At 47.0% G+C, this 16923-nt stretch overlaps 1 protein-coding gene across 1 annotated transcript in view; it reads right to left on the bottom strand.

Moving 5' to 3' along the window:
• Window positions 1-16923, bottom strand: part of ATP8A2 (ATPase phospholipid transporting 8A2) — a 447047-nt gene that overhangs the window by 191863 nt on the left and 238261 nt on the right. The window contains exons 26-27 of the mRNA XM_070471693.1: window positions 5188-5371; window positions 1196-1306 (exon numbers count right to left, since the gene is read on the bottom strand). Coding sequence (XP_070327794.1) covers window positions 1196-1306; window positions 5188-5371 — 295 coding nt within the window. The remainder of the gene's footprint in view (window positions 1-1195; window positions 1307-5187; window positions 5372-16923) is intronic.

The following is a 16923-nucleotide window of genomic DNA, read 5'->3' as shown; positions in this document are numbered from 1 at the left end:
CCAGACAAGCAGACGAGGCAAGTGGGCTGCCCTTTGTAGGGGTAAGAAAACATATCCCTTCTTCTAGGTTTTCCTATGTTTCAGCTGCTTTGGCTGGGCAGCCTTGTGCAGTGAACAACCTGTGCAACTTGGGGAAACTGCTTGGTAGGAGTTTGGCTACAGAGGGAGGGATGCAAACCTCTAGGTCTGAGCTGACTCTTCAACAGGAAGGATCAGATGATTTGGTCAAGAAACGGTTAACTGCAGTTCCACTAGCAAACCCCATGTCCACGATCTGAGCTGAGCCTTTTCAGGGGCCACATCAGAAACAGTGGATCTATGCCTCAGTTATTATTTCTGCCAAGAGTGGAGAAACCAGACACAAAATAACCTGCACCACACACAATGACCACTGCTTCCCTATTTCCCCAGAGTGACTGCCTGTTGCCTCTTTCCTAAACACGTCTGGAAATCTCTTAGTCGTGACGGCCACACCTTTACAGTAGAGCTGCTCCAAAGGAGGAGGAACGAGGTGGCTGGTGCTCCCATCGGAGTGGAACTTGAAGTGTCTTTTCCACTCGTCCCTGGGCCAGCACCTCTGCCCCGCCGGTCCCTCCAACCAGCATGCGTATTTCACTTACAACCGAATCTGCGTCTTGAAAAACAGGCTGGCGACTCAATGCGTTCATTGAGACATTTTTAATTATGTTCCTGGCTTTCTCCCCACTCAATCCCACATCCTCCCGGCTAAAGCAGCAACATCCACATGTCCCAGAAGCAAGAACCAAAAGCTCAGGAAGCCTGTGGAGTCCGTGAGACATCCAGGAAGAAACCCTTCCATTCAGTGAAGAAAAACCAGGCTGGGTTGCCTAGGAATGTCTCAGCACCCACCACGCCAGGTGCCAACATCTGCCGCCCAGGCTCCCTCCACTGGGGGGTGGGGGAAGGTGTGAGTGACAGCAGGAGGGCCACGCAGAGGAGAGGGCCTTGCCCTGTCCGTCTGTCCATCAGGGAGAGAGAAGGCAGAAGGCAGCCATGGACGCCTGACTTTTGGTCCAGCGAAACTAGATCTGGAAGGTGTCCCCAGCTTCAAAGAGGCTCCACACATCAGGGGAACATCTTTTAAGTATTCCCTGAACAAAACCCTTCCTTGAAGTCACCTAAGGTCCCTCTGATGAGGACCCTCCTCCTGAAGGAAGGGGCCAGCCATGCTCACCTCAATGATGTAGAGAACTACGTTCTTGTAGAAACAGTACAGGATGCACTTGGTCACCCGGTTGTAGCTCCAGGCACCGTGAACCAGCAGGAGCTTCTCCAAGTAGGAAAACTGAAAAAGGAAAGAAAGAGGGTCTGGAATGACCTTCGGAGGAGAAGACGGGCAAGGGAGTGGAGGAACCCGGATTCTGCTGGTGACCAAGAACACCACTCGCTTTAGAGGCAGCTTTCAGGCCAGATGAGAAGGTCTAAGATCTCCTCTTTAAGCTACAGAGTTGTGATTTTCCCCAGTCACACAGCTAGACTTCAGATTGCCGTCTTGTGAAGTTCTATTTACTCTAATGTTTTTAGGATATTAGTTATTAAAAGGAGGTGACCAACCAAAATTGGAAGAAAAGAGCAGTGAAATAAGATGCTTCCATTCAATCACCAATTTTGTAATGACAACAGGAGCAAGGGACAGGGACTGTCATGCACCTGTATCCTTTTAAGAAGAGGGATGTGCATATAGACACTACCTGTTCCTATTTCCACTGTCAGCCTGCAGATGTGAGACAATGACACTCCACCCACAGAGAGACATATACTCTGCCCTCCACTTCTAGACCCATCTCCTTCCCCTTTTTCTGGCCTCCAACAAGTAACAGCCCCTCTTGCTGAAATGTGATGTAGTCATCCGTCCAAATAAAACATCAACATGCAGCTGACACCAAGTTGAGAGTGATGTAATGGCTTAGCTCTTGCAGTCTGAAATATTCAACAATATTCGAATAAAATACTCAAATCCTCCTCGGGGCAGGGGGTCTTTGGACACCACTCCAATCCTATCTCCTCAGCCTCCCTTTAGCCTGCCTTTGTCTTCTGGGTCCTAATTCACAAAAGCCCCCAAAAGTGTGAACAAGGAGCTGGAGGGAGGGAGATGGGCTGTTTTTGGGGTCATAGTCTGGGCGTGTTCTGGCAGTATGCATCATTAGGGGTGATCCTGCTTCACTTCACGGTTCCTATGTATTCAATTAGCCTCTCCTGGCACTGAGTCCTCCTTGGTTGCCTTGAACTAAAACCTCACCTCCTGTTCTGAGTCGCAGGGCAGCCCACAAACTCAAATCCATCACTCTCCCACGAGAGAGGACCATGCACAGATACTAGGAGTTCTGCTGTTGTCAACTTCCTATTAACTTTAGGTTACTTTTGAAGTTACATTTAACCATCTACAGAAAAGAAAGACTGGCCAAAGATACAGTATTTTTTAAACACTTTTTCGAGAGGAGGCCACACAATAGCTGGTATTAACACTAAGGACAGGAGCTCAAGCCACGCAAACCACATCTGGGTGAGTTTCTGCAGGTGGCTTGTCTACGTGTGGCTCCAAAAGCTGAATGAGACTCTGGAGTGGTGGGAATGGGTACACGTGGAGAAATAAAGCTCCCCATACAGGGTCATCAAGGATTCCAAAGAGAATGGTTAAACAAATAAAGAGGAAGTTTGTATTTGACCTGGACACCCTGGCGTTCAACCTTCCACGAGTACAGAGAACATCTGTTGGAACCATCCAGAAGGCCTTAGCTTAGTGCTACAGTGATTTCTTTTCAGAAAACAAAACAAAAAAATCCTAAATCAAAATGCTGTTTTCATGAGGTTGCTCAAAAAACATTAAGGAGGCAGGAGGCAGAAATGACTCTCTCCAAGGAGAACAGGCAGCGGAGGGCTGGAGACACAACATGACACGGGCTGGCCCTGCACACTGAGGCCCCAGCGGGCTGGCCGGCAACCTGGGGCCACCCCGTAGACACAGCACAGGCCAGCTGGGGAGAAACAGAACCAGGGTTTGCCGACTTCATAATTTTCCCAAGGACAAGTCTTTGAGCTAACCTTTCTTTCCTTCTGGATATAACTTTCCAGGGCACGTTCTCAAGAATCCAATCAAAAATATGCTCATCCACATTAAAATAAACAGATCAAGTGCTAAGGCATGAACTTTGACCAAAGACATTTATCACTTTATTAACTTCAACCAAAGGAACTCAGTCAGTTGTGGCATGTCCTACCTAGTAATTATGGCAGAGGAAACATCCTGGTGAAGAGGGTATGAGGTAAGCAGAACGCAGACCTGAAATAACGGGATCTCTGATTACACCTGAGCAGGATGGCAGATGGGAGGGACACGCAGTGATGCTTGTTGGCTAGAGACCCCTGGTGTTCCTCTGTGTTAGTCTTTGGGGCTGTCCATCAGCTCCTCCAGCACAGGTGATATAGGCTGGATGGACAAGAAAAGCCCCAAACAGAATCACATAGCCCTGCCACCCTCTGTATCTGCCCTTTAGTTTTGATTTCCTTGTCATTTTGATTTGCCTTTAATTTGAAGAGACCAACTGCTCCAGATCCCACATCCTATTAGTCCGGTTTCAATAAAGCAGGTCACGGAATCTCCCTTCCCTCGACATTTGCAAGAAAAAGACAAATATTTGCCTGGAGCTCCTAGGAAACCTCTGAAGACCCCTGCCAGCCATATGATGCTATAACTCAAGTATTTAATAATGCTGGGGTGCATAACATCTCCAGGTGCTGACAGCCTGCAGGAAGCACAAGTCCCATAGGCCTTGGGGCAGTCAACTCTGGAAAGGAACCAGGCAGGTGCATGGGGCTAGTTCCCCAAGGTCACGTGCAGGTCCGCTGTTCTCTGACCCTGGGGGCTGGGACCCGCGGTAGGTCACCTCTTGTAAAGGAAGCCCAGTTTTCCCTCCTATAAAGTCGGAATTCCTTCTCCTACCTATGTGAGTCATCATCTTGAAGATTCATTTAAAATCGACAAAAGGAACAAGGTAGATTTCATGTACTTTTTGGACTTATAAGGATCCTGCTGTTCTCTGCGTTTGCAAAACCACTAGCTGGTGGGTGGGGGGTGGTGGGGATTTGAGATGGCATCTAAGCAGAGCCCCCCTCTGGGAAGTGGGGCCTTGAAGATACAGAAGGCCAGTCTGCATCCCTGGGCTTGCAACAAGTTCTTCCACGCTTAACATGCAGCCCCAGATTTCAGCTTCAAGGAGGAAAAGGCCATGATTACTCGTGCTCATGTGATAAGGTTAATGCATTCTCCCAAAGACTGAACACGGAGGACCATGAGGGGACTCGCGCCAACAAGCAGGCATTTAATCCCAGCACACTGTGATTGGAGATGGGAGGAACCGGTCTGTGTTCTCTGAGACACCTAAATTTCCTGGATGGTCAGGCAGCAAAGATGGTCTAGATGCAAATCCCAGCGGGGCAGGAGCTTGGCCATTTCCCTTCACTTTGGGGCTGTCATTGAGGAGTGGACATTCTGTTTGGTCTCCGACTGCTAGGACAGGAGATGCTAAGTATGTCAGGAGCCTCTGCTGAATTGCATAGACCTGAGAGGAACGGGCTGGATGTGGCCGAACTGCCAAAAGCTTTGTGCTGCTGACCACAGGGGGACCGCTGCCCAAGCCTGGGCAGTGCTCCTAAGAGCAGTGGCTCTGCAACCCTGCAGCACAGCCAAGAGGGCAGTGTCTGTGAGTCACTGAGTCCCCCGACCTCACGTGCCACGAGACAGAGGGTTCCAGCACCTTCTGGCAGAGGGGAGATGCCAGGAGGGAGGATGCAGAGAAAGGTGCTACAAGCACAGCCATCCCTGGGCATGGAAGACACTGGAAGAGAATACGCAGCGGGTGCAGGGTTTAGGGGAAGAGACTATTATCATAAAATCAGAGATTCATCTGTTGGAAATGACCTCTCACCTGGACGACAGAAAGCCTGGCCCTTCCCACAGCCGGAAAAGAAACCCAAACCGCAGAACAGGGCCTCGTAACTACACAAGATGAAGCCAAGAGAGAAACCCAGCTATATTGGTGGGTTCTCCTCCACGCCACCTCCAAAGGGGCGGCTGAAGGACTGGACTGAAGGTCAAGCGCCAGCTGGCCTTCATGCCCAGCGAACTCTGTCAACTACATGTGACAGCTGGTCGACCACGTGGCTCACCTGAGCGATGGCGTAATCCGAGTTGTTGGTGGCCTGCATACCCTCATTCCCACTGATGCCTATACCCACGTGGGCCGTCTGGATCATCCCCACATCGTTGGCACCATCCCCGATGGCCAGGGTGATGGCTTTCACCCGCTTCTTCACCACGTCCACTATCTCCGACTTCTGCAGGGGAGACACCCTGGAGGAGGAGAGAGACGAGTTAGGACTCTACACGGCCTTCCAGAGGAAACAGCTGTAATCTACATTTCGCTGCATTAAAAGGGCAGTTACTGGATAATTTCCAAATCCAATACAGACGGTTTTAGGCTCATGTGCAAAGAAGCTTTCAGAAAACAGTAGCTTGCGGCTTTCAAGTATGTGCCAGCTTCACAAATGAAATACACAACTCAAGCTAACGCAAAACACAGCCTGTCAGTAATCACACCACCAGGCGGGAGCTGTACGTGCAAACTCCTCTGGGGCATGCCTGCCCTCCCGGATGATAAAGGCAGTTGAGATGCTCACAGAGGTCTTGGGATAGGTCTTCCCAATAAATCAGAAAACTAGCACAGATTCGTTTTGCTTTGCCGTCCATCATACGTAACTTAGGACGGGCAAGGGAATTTTCTACAAAACCTGCTTTCAGAAAAGAGAATGAAAAATTGGCAGGGCTTGAGAAGTGCAGAAAAGAGGACTAGTGTGAGAGGAAAGAAGAAAGAGGTCTCCATCTCCACCCTGGAGATGGAGGCAGCGTTTAAAGTGCAGCCAAGGCAGAAGGGCTTAGGACGGGCAGACCCAGGACAGAAGGTCCACTGACACCGAACTTGTAGAAGCCCGGCCCCAAAGGAGATGGTGTGCAACCTGTACCTGAGAGGGGCTATTTCCACGGAGAGTCAAAGAAAGTGGGCTCTTTTCCATAGCCCTCCTGGGGGAAAGAGCAGTATAAATCTATGGGATCCAAAACACAGCACCATCAGTTATGATGAAGTGTTTGTTCAGAGTATAAAACCAGATAATAAAGCATGGCGGCTCAGATGGTAAAGAATCTGCCTGGAATGCAGGAGACACGGGTTTGATCCCTGGGTTAGGAAGATCCTCTGGGGAAGGGAATGGCTACCCACTCCAGTGTTCTTACCTAGAGAATTCCATGGACAGAGGAGCCTGGTGGGCTACAGTCCATGGAGTCACAAAGAGTGGACACGACTGAGCGACTGACACTTTCACTTTTACTTTTCAAAATGACTAGTATATGGTACGTGTGTGCTAAGTTGTTCCAGTCATGTCTGACTCTATTGTACATTGGAAACTAACACAACATTGTATATAAAATAAAAGTTGAAAAAATTTCAAAACCACATCTGATTGGTAATATAAAAGGAGAGGTTTCCTTCAAAATGCCATAGGACTGAAGTTACTATTCCTTCTCTGACCTCATAAAAGAGCAGGAAGGATAAGAGACCACAAGGGGGGCCACCAGCACGTCTCTCAGTTGTATTTACTTCTATGAACCCTAATTAATATACACTCAGGGTGACTGAGCACATCCTTTCTGTGGGGTGTGTTTGTTTGTCTCGTTCACCTTTCCTTCCTCATCCTGCCTGGCCCTCACTGCTAATCCAATGATCATACCGTGGACTTTCAATCCATGGGGACTAACTACCACAATCACGCTTCTAAGATTAATTACATCTCTAGCCATACTATGGATAACAGGGGAAAAAATACTCTTCGACCTACACAAAACTACACTAACTTCCGTATAAGTAACAGACCTAGAAACGTGGCGAATGAAAGCATTCAGAAAATGACCAGACGCCTCTGTAAGATCTAAACTTGGCACCCCTGGAAGTAGATAAAAGCACCCCCTCCCCCCACTGCCTGTGGTCCAGGAACGGACACTGTTTACAAGCTTCCTGACTAAACAAGCCAAGGGTCTTGATTTCTGTTTTCTGCCAACATCCCTGGAAACATTATAGACTTACTACAGGCTTTTTGTGACAGCTCTTATTGACATATAGCTGCCAGAGCTCTTTGGCCTCTTGTAGGGCTCTCCTGGGACAGGCTAGCACATAAGCCTGGTCTCTTCCACTCCCCCGTCCCTCCACCCCGGGCCTCTCTCCATCACTGTGCTTTGACTATGATAAGCCGATGGTGAGGCCCTGAGTATCATCTTAAACAAGCACTTGGAGGGCAGAGCAGACACTGGCTCACCAAGTCTCTACAAACACTCTCAGGATGTTGGGTGATGCAAGTCCTCCAAACAAGGTCTTTTTAAGCATTTCACCGGGTATTTGCTCTCTGCACAAGGATTTCAGTCTGAAATCACACGCTATTGAAATCTCCAACACTTGAGCGCCTTCGCACTGCTAATAACGATCAACGCAGAGGCTAGTAGGATAAGCACTGAACTTGCTGACTAAATAAAATGCGGAATCTCATTACTGGTGACAAACAGCTGCATGAATTAACGATGAACCCTGATGCTGGCCAGCCAATGCTATGACACACAGGCCACCATGCCACTGGATTTGCCAAGAAATGAAGCTGAGAGCTCAGATGTGCCAGCACCATTACTTATTTTGGTATGGTTGAAATGCACCCGTTTTGATAACATTTCCTGTATTTTGCCAGCTTCAGCCATAAGGCAGTCTTCTTCTGACGACAGTGGAGGTTGAGTGTGTGCTTTGGGCACAATGTGACAAATCTGGCTATGTGGGGGCTGAGGGGGAAGCAAGCAGGTGCCCTGTCATCTTGCTTTATATCCTGCTGGGACAATTCTACAGTCACTTTAGGAACTTAACACATACATGTGGGCAATATTAAATTCAAACTGCAGAAAATGTAACATTTCTGCAGCATCCTATGGGTACAAAGATGATTTTCAACATGGCCTAAATGTTCATTTTCCTTAATGGTAAGTAAAAATGATTCCACGCTCCAGACAAGACACTTCAGGTAGAAGTCAACTCTCAAAAGCTGAAGTTGAGCTCATCTTCAAACTCTTAACAAAAAGGAGACAAGGGATGAACAAGGGGAGGATAGAAGCAAAAAAAGAACTTGAGAGGCTTTTAAAAAATACTACTTATATAAACTGATTGCTATAACAATACATCAACCTTTTCTACTGATAATATCATTGTTGTTTAAAAGGTTCATTTACCTCATTCAATATTTAATATTTAGTAATCATATAAAATCTGGAGGGGTCCCTGACTATCTTAGAGCTGTACACACACACACACACACACACACACACACATATCACACAAAATACAGTCCTGATTCTCCTACGTTTAGTGTTGGACCTTGAAAAGCAAACTCGCCCGGTCACTTTCACTGGGACGCATTACCCAAGGTTTAAGAATGAAAAATTTCAAGACGAGATTTTCTGGTCCTTGAGGTCATCTTTATACGGCCTCTACATCTTGATTCCAAATGCTGAAAGTTTCCTCAATAAACAGGAATTTTAAAAGGAAGGATGCTATCACCTAATGTGGAGATGAGGCCATCTATTAATATTTATCACTGACCTCAGTGACTACCTGCCCGCTAATAGCCCATCTTGCTCCCCAGCCTCCGGGGGGACAGACCAGCCATCCCACAGCGCGAGTCAGAGGGAACCTGATCTTCTTTATTAAGAGAACAAAACCCTTATAACCTGATCCTGCACCAGGGCCGTAAATGCTGCCTGGGTAACTCGGGCTTTTAGAAGTGCTCTTGGTGAAGGGAGGACACCCTGGCTGAAGATCAGCTTACTCTGCAACTGAGAAACGGCTCCCTTTGAAATCAGGATACCCGGCTTGTGGGTTCAGGATTTATCATCTGCACTTGTGTCCATGACAATTTTATCACAGAGCAACTCAAGAGGCGCTCAGACAGGAGGCTGGCTTCTGAAAACCCAACATCGACACCAACTGGTGTCAAATCGATTAAGATCTGGGTAACCGCATTTTATAAAAACTTTACTAGGCTGTATGTTGTGAATGACACTGAGTTTTATATTCACTGAAGTCGACTGGTTAGCGTCTGTTTCTTCCTATACTAGGTGCAGTCGAGGAAGGCTGGGATTTAAATAAAAGATATAGGATCCTCCTGTTCCCAGGCTGCAAGAGGGATTAGAATAACACATTTAAATACCTTAATGTTTTTAGCACAAAAAGCATAAATTCGATACTCTGCTTCCTTGAAATGCTTTATTAAGGCCCCCAAGACCCTCTCAGGAGTGTCTGCTTCCTTGAAGCTAACATACATTAACTACTCCCCACTGTAAATTTCACTACTATTTCAAAACAGCATGCCTGGCCTCAGCTCCAGGGCAGGTGGGTATAGGAAATACAGTCGGGAGGAAAGCTGAGAAGGGTTTGAGTTTTGATGTCTCGGAGCAAGCTGACGGCTCCATCAGGACCAGGCATTGTGAGAAGCTGCAAGGCTGAAAATGAATGACGACCGAGGTGCTTAAGAGAATAACCTTAATCACACCTGCCCATCACCTGTGCCTGCAACAAAGGCCCCCACCTGGTTAATGATCAACAAGCAGGGCAAGCTGTAACTGCTCATGCTCTGCAAAAAGAAGGCAACCATTTCACCACTGACCTTCACCCCAGACCTAATCCAGACAGCCAACAGTGCTGAGAGGCCCGGGGATGGTGGTAGCCAGGCCAGGTTCCGTGCCTAGGAGGTAAGTGCACAAATCAATGCCTCTCTCTCCTGTCCTTTTTTTAAAAAAATTTGAGAGTGGGATTTGTTGGGTGGGAATAGAAGTGAATTAAACAAAGGACTTTCTTTTAAATAACACAGACCCTTCTCAAAGCTTATATTTAATAAACTGGAGAAGGAAATGGCAACCCACTCCAGTCTTCTTGCCTGGAAAATCCCGTGGACAGAGGAGCCTAGTGGATTATAGTCCATGGGATTGCAAAGTGTCAGACATGACTGAGCACGCATGCAATGCAACACATATTTAATAAAAACCACTAATTCTTGGTCTCAATAGCAGGAAATGATATGCTTCCCTTTTCATGACCATACAAGTAAATGTGTGTAAACCAGGAGGTACATTCATCCAAACCCATAGGATGTACAACACTAACAGTGAATCCTACCATCAGCTGTGGCTGGTGGGTGATAGATGTTGATAGTGGGGGAAGCCATGCATGTGTGGGGCAGGGGGACAGGGGCATATCCAGACCTTTCCTTCATTTCCTGTGAGCCTAAAACTTCTAAAAATAAACGCTACTGGAAAAAAAACAACAGCATTCTACCACTCCCCAAACAGAGGATGAAAATGATTCTTGATGGCTCTGGACACCTGCTTAAGTCCTGGACAGAGGACTTAACGGCCTGCCATCAAGAGAGATATGGCCAGCCATCAGGCACGTGGGCAGGAGGTCCTGGGCTGGTGGGCACACCTGGCATAGTGGACACCCATGGGGGTTCGTGTAAAGAAGGACGTGGGCCTTAAGGCATGTGCACCCCCAGAGGAAATGAACTATGACAGCAGTCAGCCAAGTCTTCTGCAAAGTTGTATCTGTAACTCGTTCTTCAAGCTGATCGAGGCCATCGTCATACTGCTTCTTCAGATAAAGCCTCATCTGAAATGCAGTCAGCTATGCACTTCTGTCTCCACAACTGGGCTCTGAGCTACCCAGGGTTCGGGACCTGCTTTACAGCACCAAATACAACAGGTAATAAATGAACATTTGCTGAATCATCCATTTTTTAAATGATTCTTTGGGACTTCAAACACAGCTCCCCATTTCCTCCTTCTTAATTATAATGAACAGTTTTCATTTCATGTTCAAGGACACACTTAGCGTGCAAAGTGAATAATGTTCATCTTGCAGTTTGATTAAAGAAAGTGCAAGATTAAGAGGATTCGTTTGCCTGTTCAGAGAAGCCTAAATCACAACCTTCGATTCCACCTGGTACTTTCAGAGGAAATGAATTCACCAACAACCACATGTATCAGGTTACCACCTTTCACAACCTCTTATACCACTGCCAAAGAATCAAGCCTGCTGGTTTACAGGCTGTTAGTGGGTCGGTGACACCAGCACCTGCCAGGTCCACCTTGTCTGGTAGGACCACGCTGCCTCAGGGCAGAGTGCCTTGATGCTGAGCTTGTAACAAGGACCAAGAGAGAACTCGCCAGACCCCTGACTGCAGGGGTATGGCTGGCACCAGACTGGGGTCGGGGGGAGAGAGAAGGAAGTTCCAGCTGAGACACTTGAGATGTGGGGGGGCTGCTCCCACAGAGGGGCTCCGAGCTTCATGAAGATGGGTCTGAGTTCCTGGCCCACATGAGCCTTTATGCAACCTTATGATTCCACCCACCTTGCAGCCAAACACGGGACTAAAGTGGGCCCCAACCAAGAGGATGTGTCGGGGGCATGAGACTAGATCAGTGTCACAGCGAACAAAGTCACAGGAACACCCAAACTCTTCAGTTCATTTCCACATACACACTCATCCCCACAGTGTCTAATTAAACTGAATAGGTAAATATACCCCTTACATACAAATGAGTTCTATTCTGAGACCGTATTTGTTAAGTCAAATTTGTTCTAAGTTCAGCAGTTAGCCTAGGTACCCAAGTGACACAACTGGCTATATAGTACTATACTGTAATAGGTTTATAATACTTTTCCCATGAATGGTGCATAAAAAACAAAGAAAACATTTGAATCTTATAGTATTGTACCTTGAAAAGTACAGTAGTCCAGTACAACAGCTGGGACACAGGGGCTGGCATCAAGTGAACAGACAAGAAGAGTTACTAACTGGGGTGGGGAGAGGAGGTGGGAGATGGTGGAGCTGAAGCGTTGTCAGCGATTGGAGATGAAGGGCCAGGTGCAATGTCACTCATGCCTGATGTTTATGGAATGCACATTTGCATCTTTGAAAGTCTGCAACTTGAAGGTTTGTGTGTAGGGGACCTACTGAACTACAGATAGACTCTAAAGTATGATACCTTCTGTGTCCTAATCTGTTTTTCAAGCAATGTAACAAAACTCCAACAATGCTACTTTGTCCTCTGGTTCTTGGTTTCCTGTTTGTGCTTTGGTGGGTTAGTGGGTGACAGCTAAAGGGGTTTCTTTCTGAGGTGATGAAAACGCTCTAAAGTTGACTGGGCTGATGGCTGCGTACTTGTGAATATACTAAAACCCACTGGACTGTACACATTAAAGAGGGGAACTATACGGTATATAAAATTAAATCTCTACCAGCCTGTTTTTCAAAATAAAAAAAAAAAAAAATCTTCACATATTGAGGTCTGGGGAAGTCATTCTGAGTTCACCTGAATGAGTTGACTTGAACTGGATGCTAATTAGAACAGCCTGCTTGTGGCCTATCAAACAAACACTGTACATCTGCTTTAATTATCAAGGAAAAGCACACACTGACCAGAAGTGAAGAACTGTCCACGTTCAACATGAAGATTCAACGCCTCCCTTCCTGGGACGCCGGCGCTGGTCCCCCTTTGATGATGAGTCTCCCTCCCAGGCGCCAAGGTCATGCTGACTTTCTGTGGACGTCAGGCTGGTCTGTGATTTGAAACCTTGAAGAAATGTATCCCTGGCTTGTTGAATGCTCTTTGTTCTGACAAGATATAAAACTGTGCTGAGAACCCTGCCTCTCCAGAGCAGTTTCTCAGCGTCATCTGGGAATCAGGCTTCCGGGCTGTAGTCTTCAGTCTGGCTCAAAGAAAACTCTCCTATTCTTACTGCTGATGGTTTATTGAATTTATTAGCCCTTCCCCTAAAGTCCTGTGTCAATGGTCTCCATGTATAATTTAATATAGTTTCTTTCTATACCAACCCATTAAATAGTATAATCATTTACACTACTATTCATACCTACTGAATATGAATGTAAGTAAACACAAGCAAGATTTCAGGTCTTGCAGAGTGAAGACAACGTCTCCCCTTTTTCAACTGTCCACACGCCCAACAATGTGCTTGGCACACAAGGGCTTCAGCTCATTTACTCTCGTGACCAAGGCTGCAGAAGTGATGGAAGCTTCTCTGCTGTGTGCTGTGGGGACGGATATGCGTGGAGCAGACAGCAAATGTGGAATGAGTGAACTTGTCACTGTCAGCACCCCTCGCTCAGCAGCTCTGTCCCAGAGGAAGTGGGGAGCTGAGCAGAAGGCCTGCATCTGAAGATGGAGGTGAAATAATGCCAGCTTTTTCTGAACGATCACCACCGTACAATGAGCCCACTCCATCCTCATGCCCTAAAACGATGCCCATTTTAGGCATGTTCCCTAGAATCAATGACAAACACCACTAATGTATGTGCAGCCACCCCAAGCACAACCTCCTCCCCAAGGGACCTCAAACATGGAAGCCTGGTTCTCTTCATTGAGACCCCACATCATCCTCCTTCTTGCTCTCAGCTCCAAAATCAAGACAAAACAGCAAACCATAACCCAGCTGGGGTGCAATTAATCCCAGTGAAAGTTTATAGACCCAGTTTGATGCTTTCCAAAGAAAAGGGATAGAAACATATAAAATAATGTCAAATAGCCCTAGCTATGTAAAATAATATCAGTGAACAAGTCAGAAACAAAACTACCCTCTCCAGTAGATGACCATTGTCAATTACCCTATGATTCTAACAAAATCTGTGATTTTTCTCTTATATCAGAGATAATCTGCTGGTCCCTGGTGCCTCAGACAGTAAAGAATCAGTTTGCAATGCAGGAGACCTCAGTTCAATCCCTGGTCCAGGAAGGTCCCCTGGAGAAGGGAATGGCTACCCACTTCAATATTTTTGCCTGGAGAATCCCATGGACAGAGGAGCCTGGCGGGCTACAGTCCATGGGGTCACAGAGAGTAGGACATGACTGAACAACTAACACTTTCACTTTTATAGCAAAACACAACAGAAATTTAAAAAGCACTTTATTTCTGAAGTGATGATTAAAGTCACAGGAAGACTTTAAATTAGAACGTGAATGTGTTCTTCATCTCTGATACAATTTTAAGAGCTAAAATGATGTATGCCTCTGTGCCATCAGACAATTCCCCACTATGTGCTCACTCACATGGGGCTCAACAGAGCCACAAAACTCTAAGCAGAGTTCTTCTAAAGTCAAAGGCATTTTCAGTCAAAGGGGAGGGCTTTTCAACACTACTGAAAAGATGGTTTGGTTTCCAAGAAGCTGGCTGCAGCCTATTAAGTCATATTTGCAAAAGCAGCACCTCCCCCACATCCCCACACATACAAAAAAAAAATCACAGAGGGTTTTTTTTCTGTTTGAAATGTTTAAAAGTTGGAGTTTCCCTAAGAAGCAAACAGAAGGCTGCTGCTTCCTGGAGAGATAACCGCCTGATGGATCTGGGCCATCAGCATGGGGATAAGCCCACTCTGTCTGACTTGCTCACAGATATCCCCAGAGGCCAGGCCAGTTAGTTTAATGAGACACCGACATGCTCTGTCAGTTTCCTTTCCACATTTGGGGACACTTTTTATCCACATGCTATAAAGTTTAGGTCATTAGTTGAACAAAAGAATATATATATATTAATAATCCAGCTACACAGACTGCAGCCAACTGGTCGACCAATATAAATGCATCTGGCAATTAAGTTGGACGTATAGAGACATCCCCCCAGCTGCTGAGGTGCTGCAGTGATAAGGTGGGACATCAATCCTCACTGAATCAGATGTACCTGCAGGGGGCCCGGCAGCTCTTGGAATAAATCACACAGTATGTATGTGTGTGTGTGTGTGTGTGTGTGCTTAGTCGCTCAGTCGTGTCTGACTCTTTGTGACCCCATGGACTAAAGCTCGCCAGGTTCCTCTGTCCATGGGAGTTCCCAGGTAAGAATACTGGAGTGGGTTGCCATTTCCTTCTCCAGGGCATCTTCCCAACCCAGGGATCTAACCCGCATCTCTTGTGTCTTGTGCATTGGCAGGTGGGTTCTTTACCACTATCGCCAACTGGGAAGTCCATAAATCACACAGACATAGTGCTAAATGCAAGGGAAGTGGTTTCTTTCCAAGTCCTTGAGTGAATGTAGGAGAGAAAAATATACATGAATGTTGGCTTAGTACACTTTAATGGTAATCGGAAATAGCCATTTTCTATTTCTTCCAGATGCACGTTAATCAAGGAAATAGACTAGTCCTGAATTTGAGGAGGTTGTTTTGATGCAGGTGTGGTACCTCTTTTCCTGCACACTCACTCACCACACCCAGGGCAAAAGGACACCCTTCAAAGGCAGGGAGACCCTTCACTCCAGAGCATCATCATGGGTCCCTGGTGGGGCTGCCGGTTCTCAGACATCTCGTCCCTGAGAGACAAGCTGGGAAGTGCCATCACAGGCATGCAGACCCTGTCCTTCCACACTGAGGCTGGCGTTCCCACTGCCATCTCCCCAAGGCAACACCACACTTGTTGTTTCCCAACATAACGCCAGTGGTCACCACACTCCTGGGTATGTGGTCCACTCTCACGACATTTGTGGATGGACCTATGCCACCAAAATGAGAGTCTCCACACCTACAGCTGCATGTCACCCTGGTCTGTGAGGAAGGCAGTATTGTGCTCATCGAGAGAAGAGGAAGCATCCTACCACACACACACATACACACACACACACACACGCCCCTAGAACATTCTGCCAGCACTTCCAGGATTCAGTTCTGAGCTGTTGGCTGAAGGAGCTGGAGAGGGTTTTATATGTGTGTGTGTGTGGTGGTGGGGGGGGCTGTCGAGTGGGGGTGGGCAGCTGCAGGACCACACCCAGGAGAATCACCCAGCTCATGGGCTCCCATGTGCATCCCCCGGTCTGTCTGTGATGCCACCTCCCAGCTTCACCTGCATGTTTTACTCATCCAGTGATCTGACATGTGCTGTGATCATCCTGCCAGCATGTCTCTGATCTGTGGTTCCAACGTGGCACCTACCTGGTCTGTGCCTTCTCTCAGCACATGAGCTGTAGGCCCACCCTGGGGAAGGGTCCCATGGGAGGGCCAAAGACCCCCACGGTGAGCCACACCCCACCCCTGCCCCCAGGATGCCACACTCCAGCAGGAGAGATAAGAGCTGCTTATTTGTCACCCTAGTCGGGGGGGACAACACAGAAACTAAGGAACAGAAACTAAGGAGACTCTGTTATAGTTACCTGAAGTAATTGTTTTTTCTCCATAATGATCAAAACTTCCTTTTTTAATGTTTTTTTCATAAAAAAAAAAAATCTGAGCAAGTATCACAGGTTTGTCCACCCTGCAGCCTTGCTCTGCTCGTGGGACTACTATGCCCAGTGGACCCTTTCCTAAACACCCTGCCTCTCCCCACAGCCAAAAGCTCACCACACAGGAGGATCCCTGATCAGCTTTGCTCATGATGGGTGTGTCTGGTACCCTGATGGGGTGATGGTTTCATGGTTGTTTGCATATGTCCAAGTTCAGACTATACACACTACCTGTGTGCAGCTTTGGTCTATCAATTATATCTCAACAAAACTTAAAAATATGCAGGAGTCATGAATTCTGAGGAGACTGGTGTTTTATATCTCTAATTGTGTTTTCCTGGGTATACCTAGCTTAATTTTCTCTTTTGACTCTCTTTTGCATTTGACTTGCAAATTAACATTTCAAACACAGAACCTCTCCTTTCTTTCTCTGAGTGCAGATCACGATATTAAATTACAATAAATCCCCGTTTTTGAAGTAAGAGGTTTCCTGACCATCCCCTGCATCAAGGCTGTTCCCTCCAGACACCGCCTTCCCCTGAGAACT

This window comes from Odocoileus virginianus, chromosome 8, assembly GCF_023699985.2.
Source record: "Odocoileus virginianus isolate 20LAN1187 ecotype Illinois chromosome 8, Ovbor_1.2, whole genome shotgun sequence".
In the NCBI taxonomy this organism is placed as follows: domain Eukaryota; kingdom Metazoa; phylum Chordata; class Mammalia; order Artiodactyla; family Cervidae; genus Odocoileus; species Odocoileus virginianus.
Note: the sequence above shows the minus strand (reverse complement) of the source record. Positions and strands in the feature narration are given on the sequence as shown.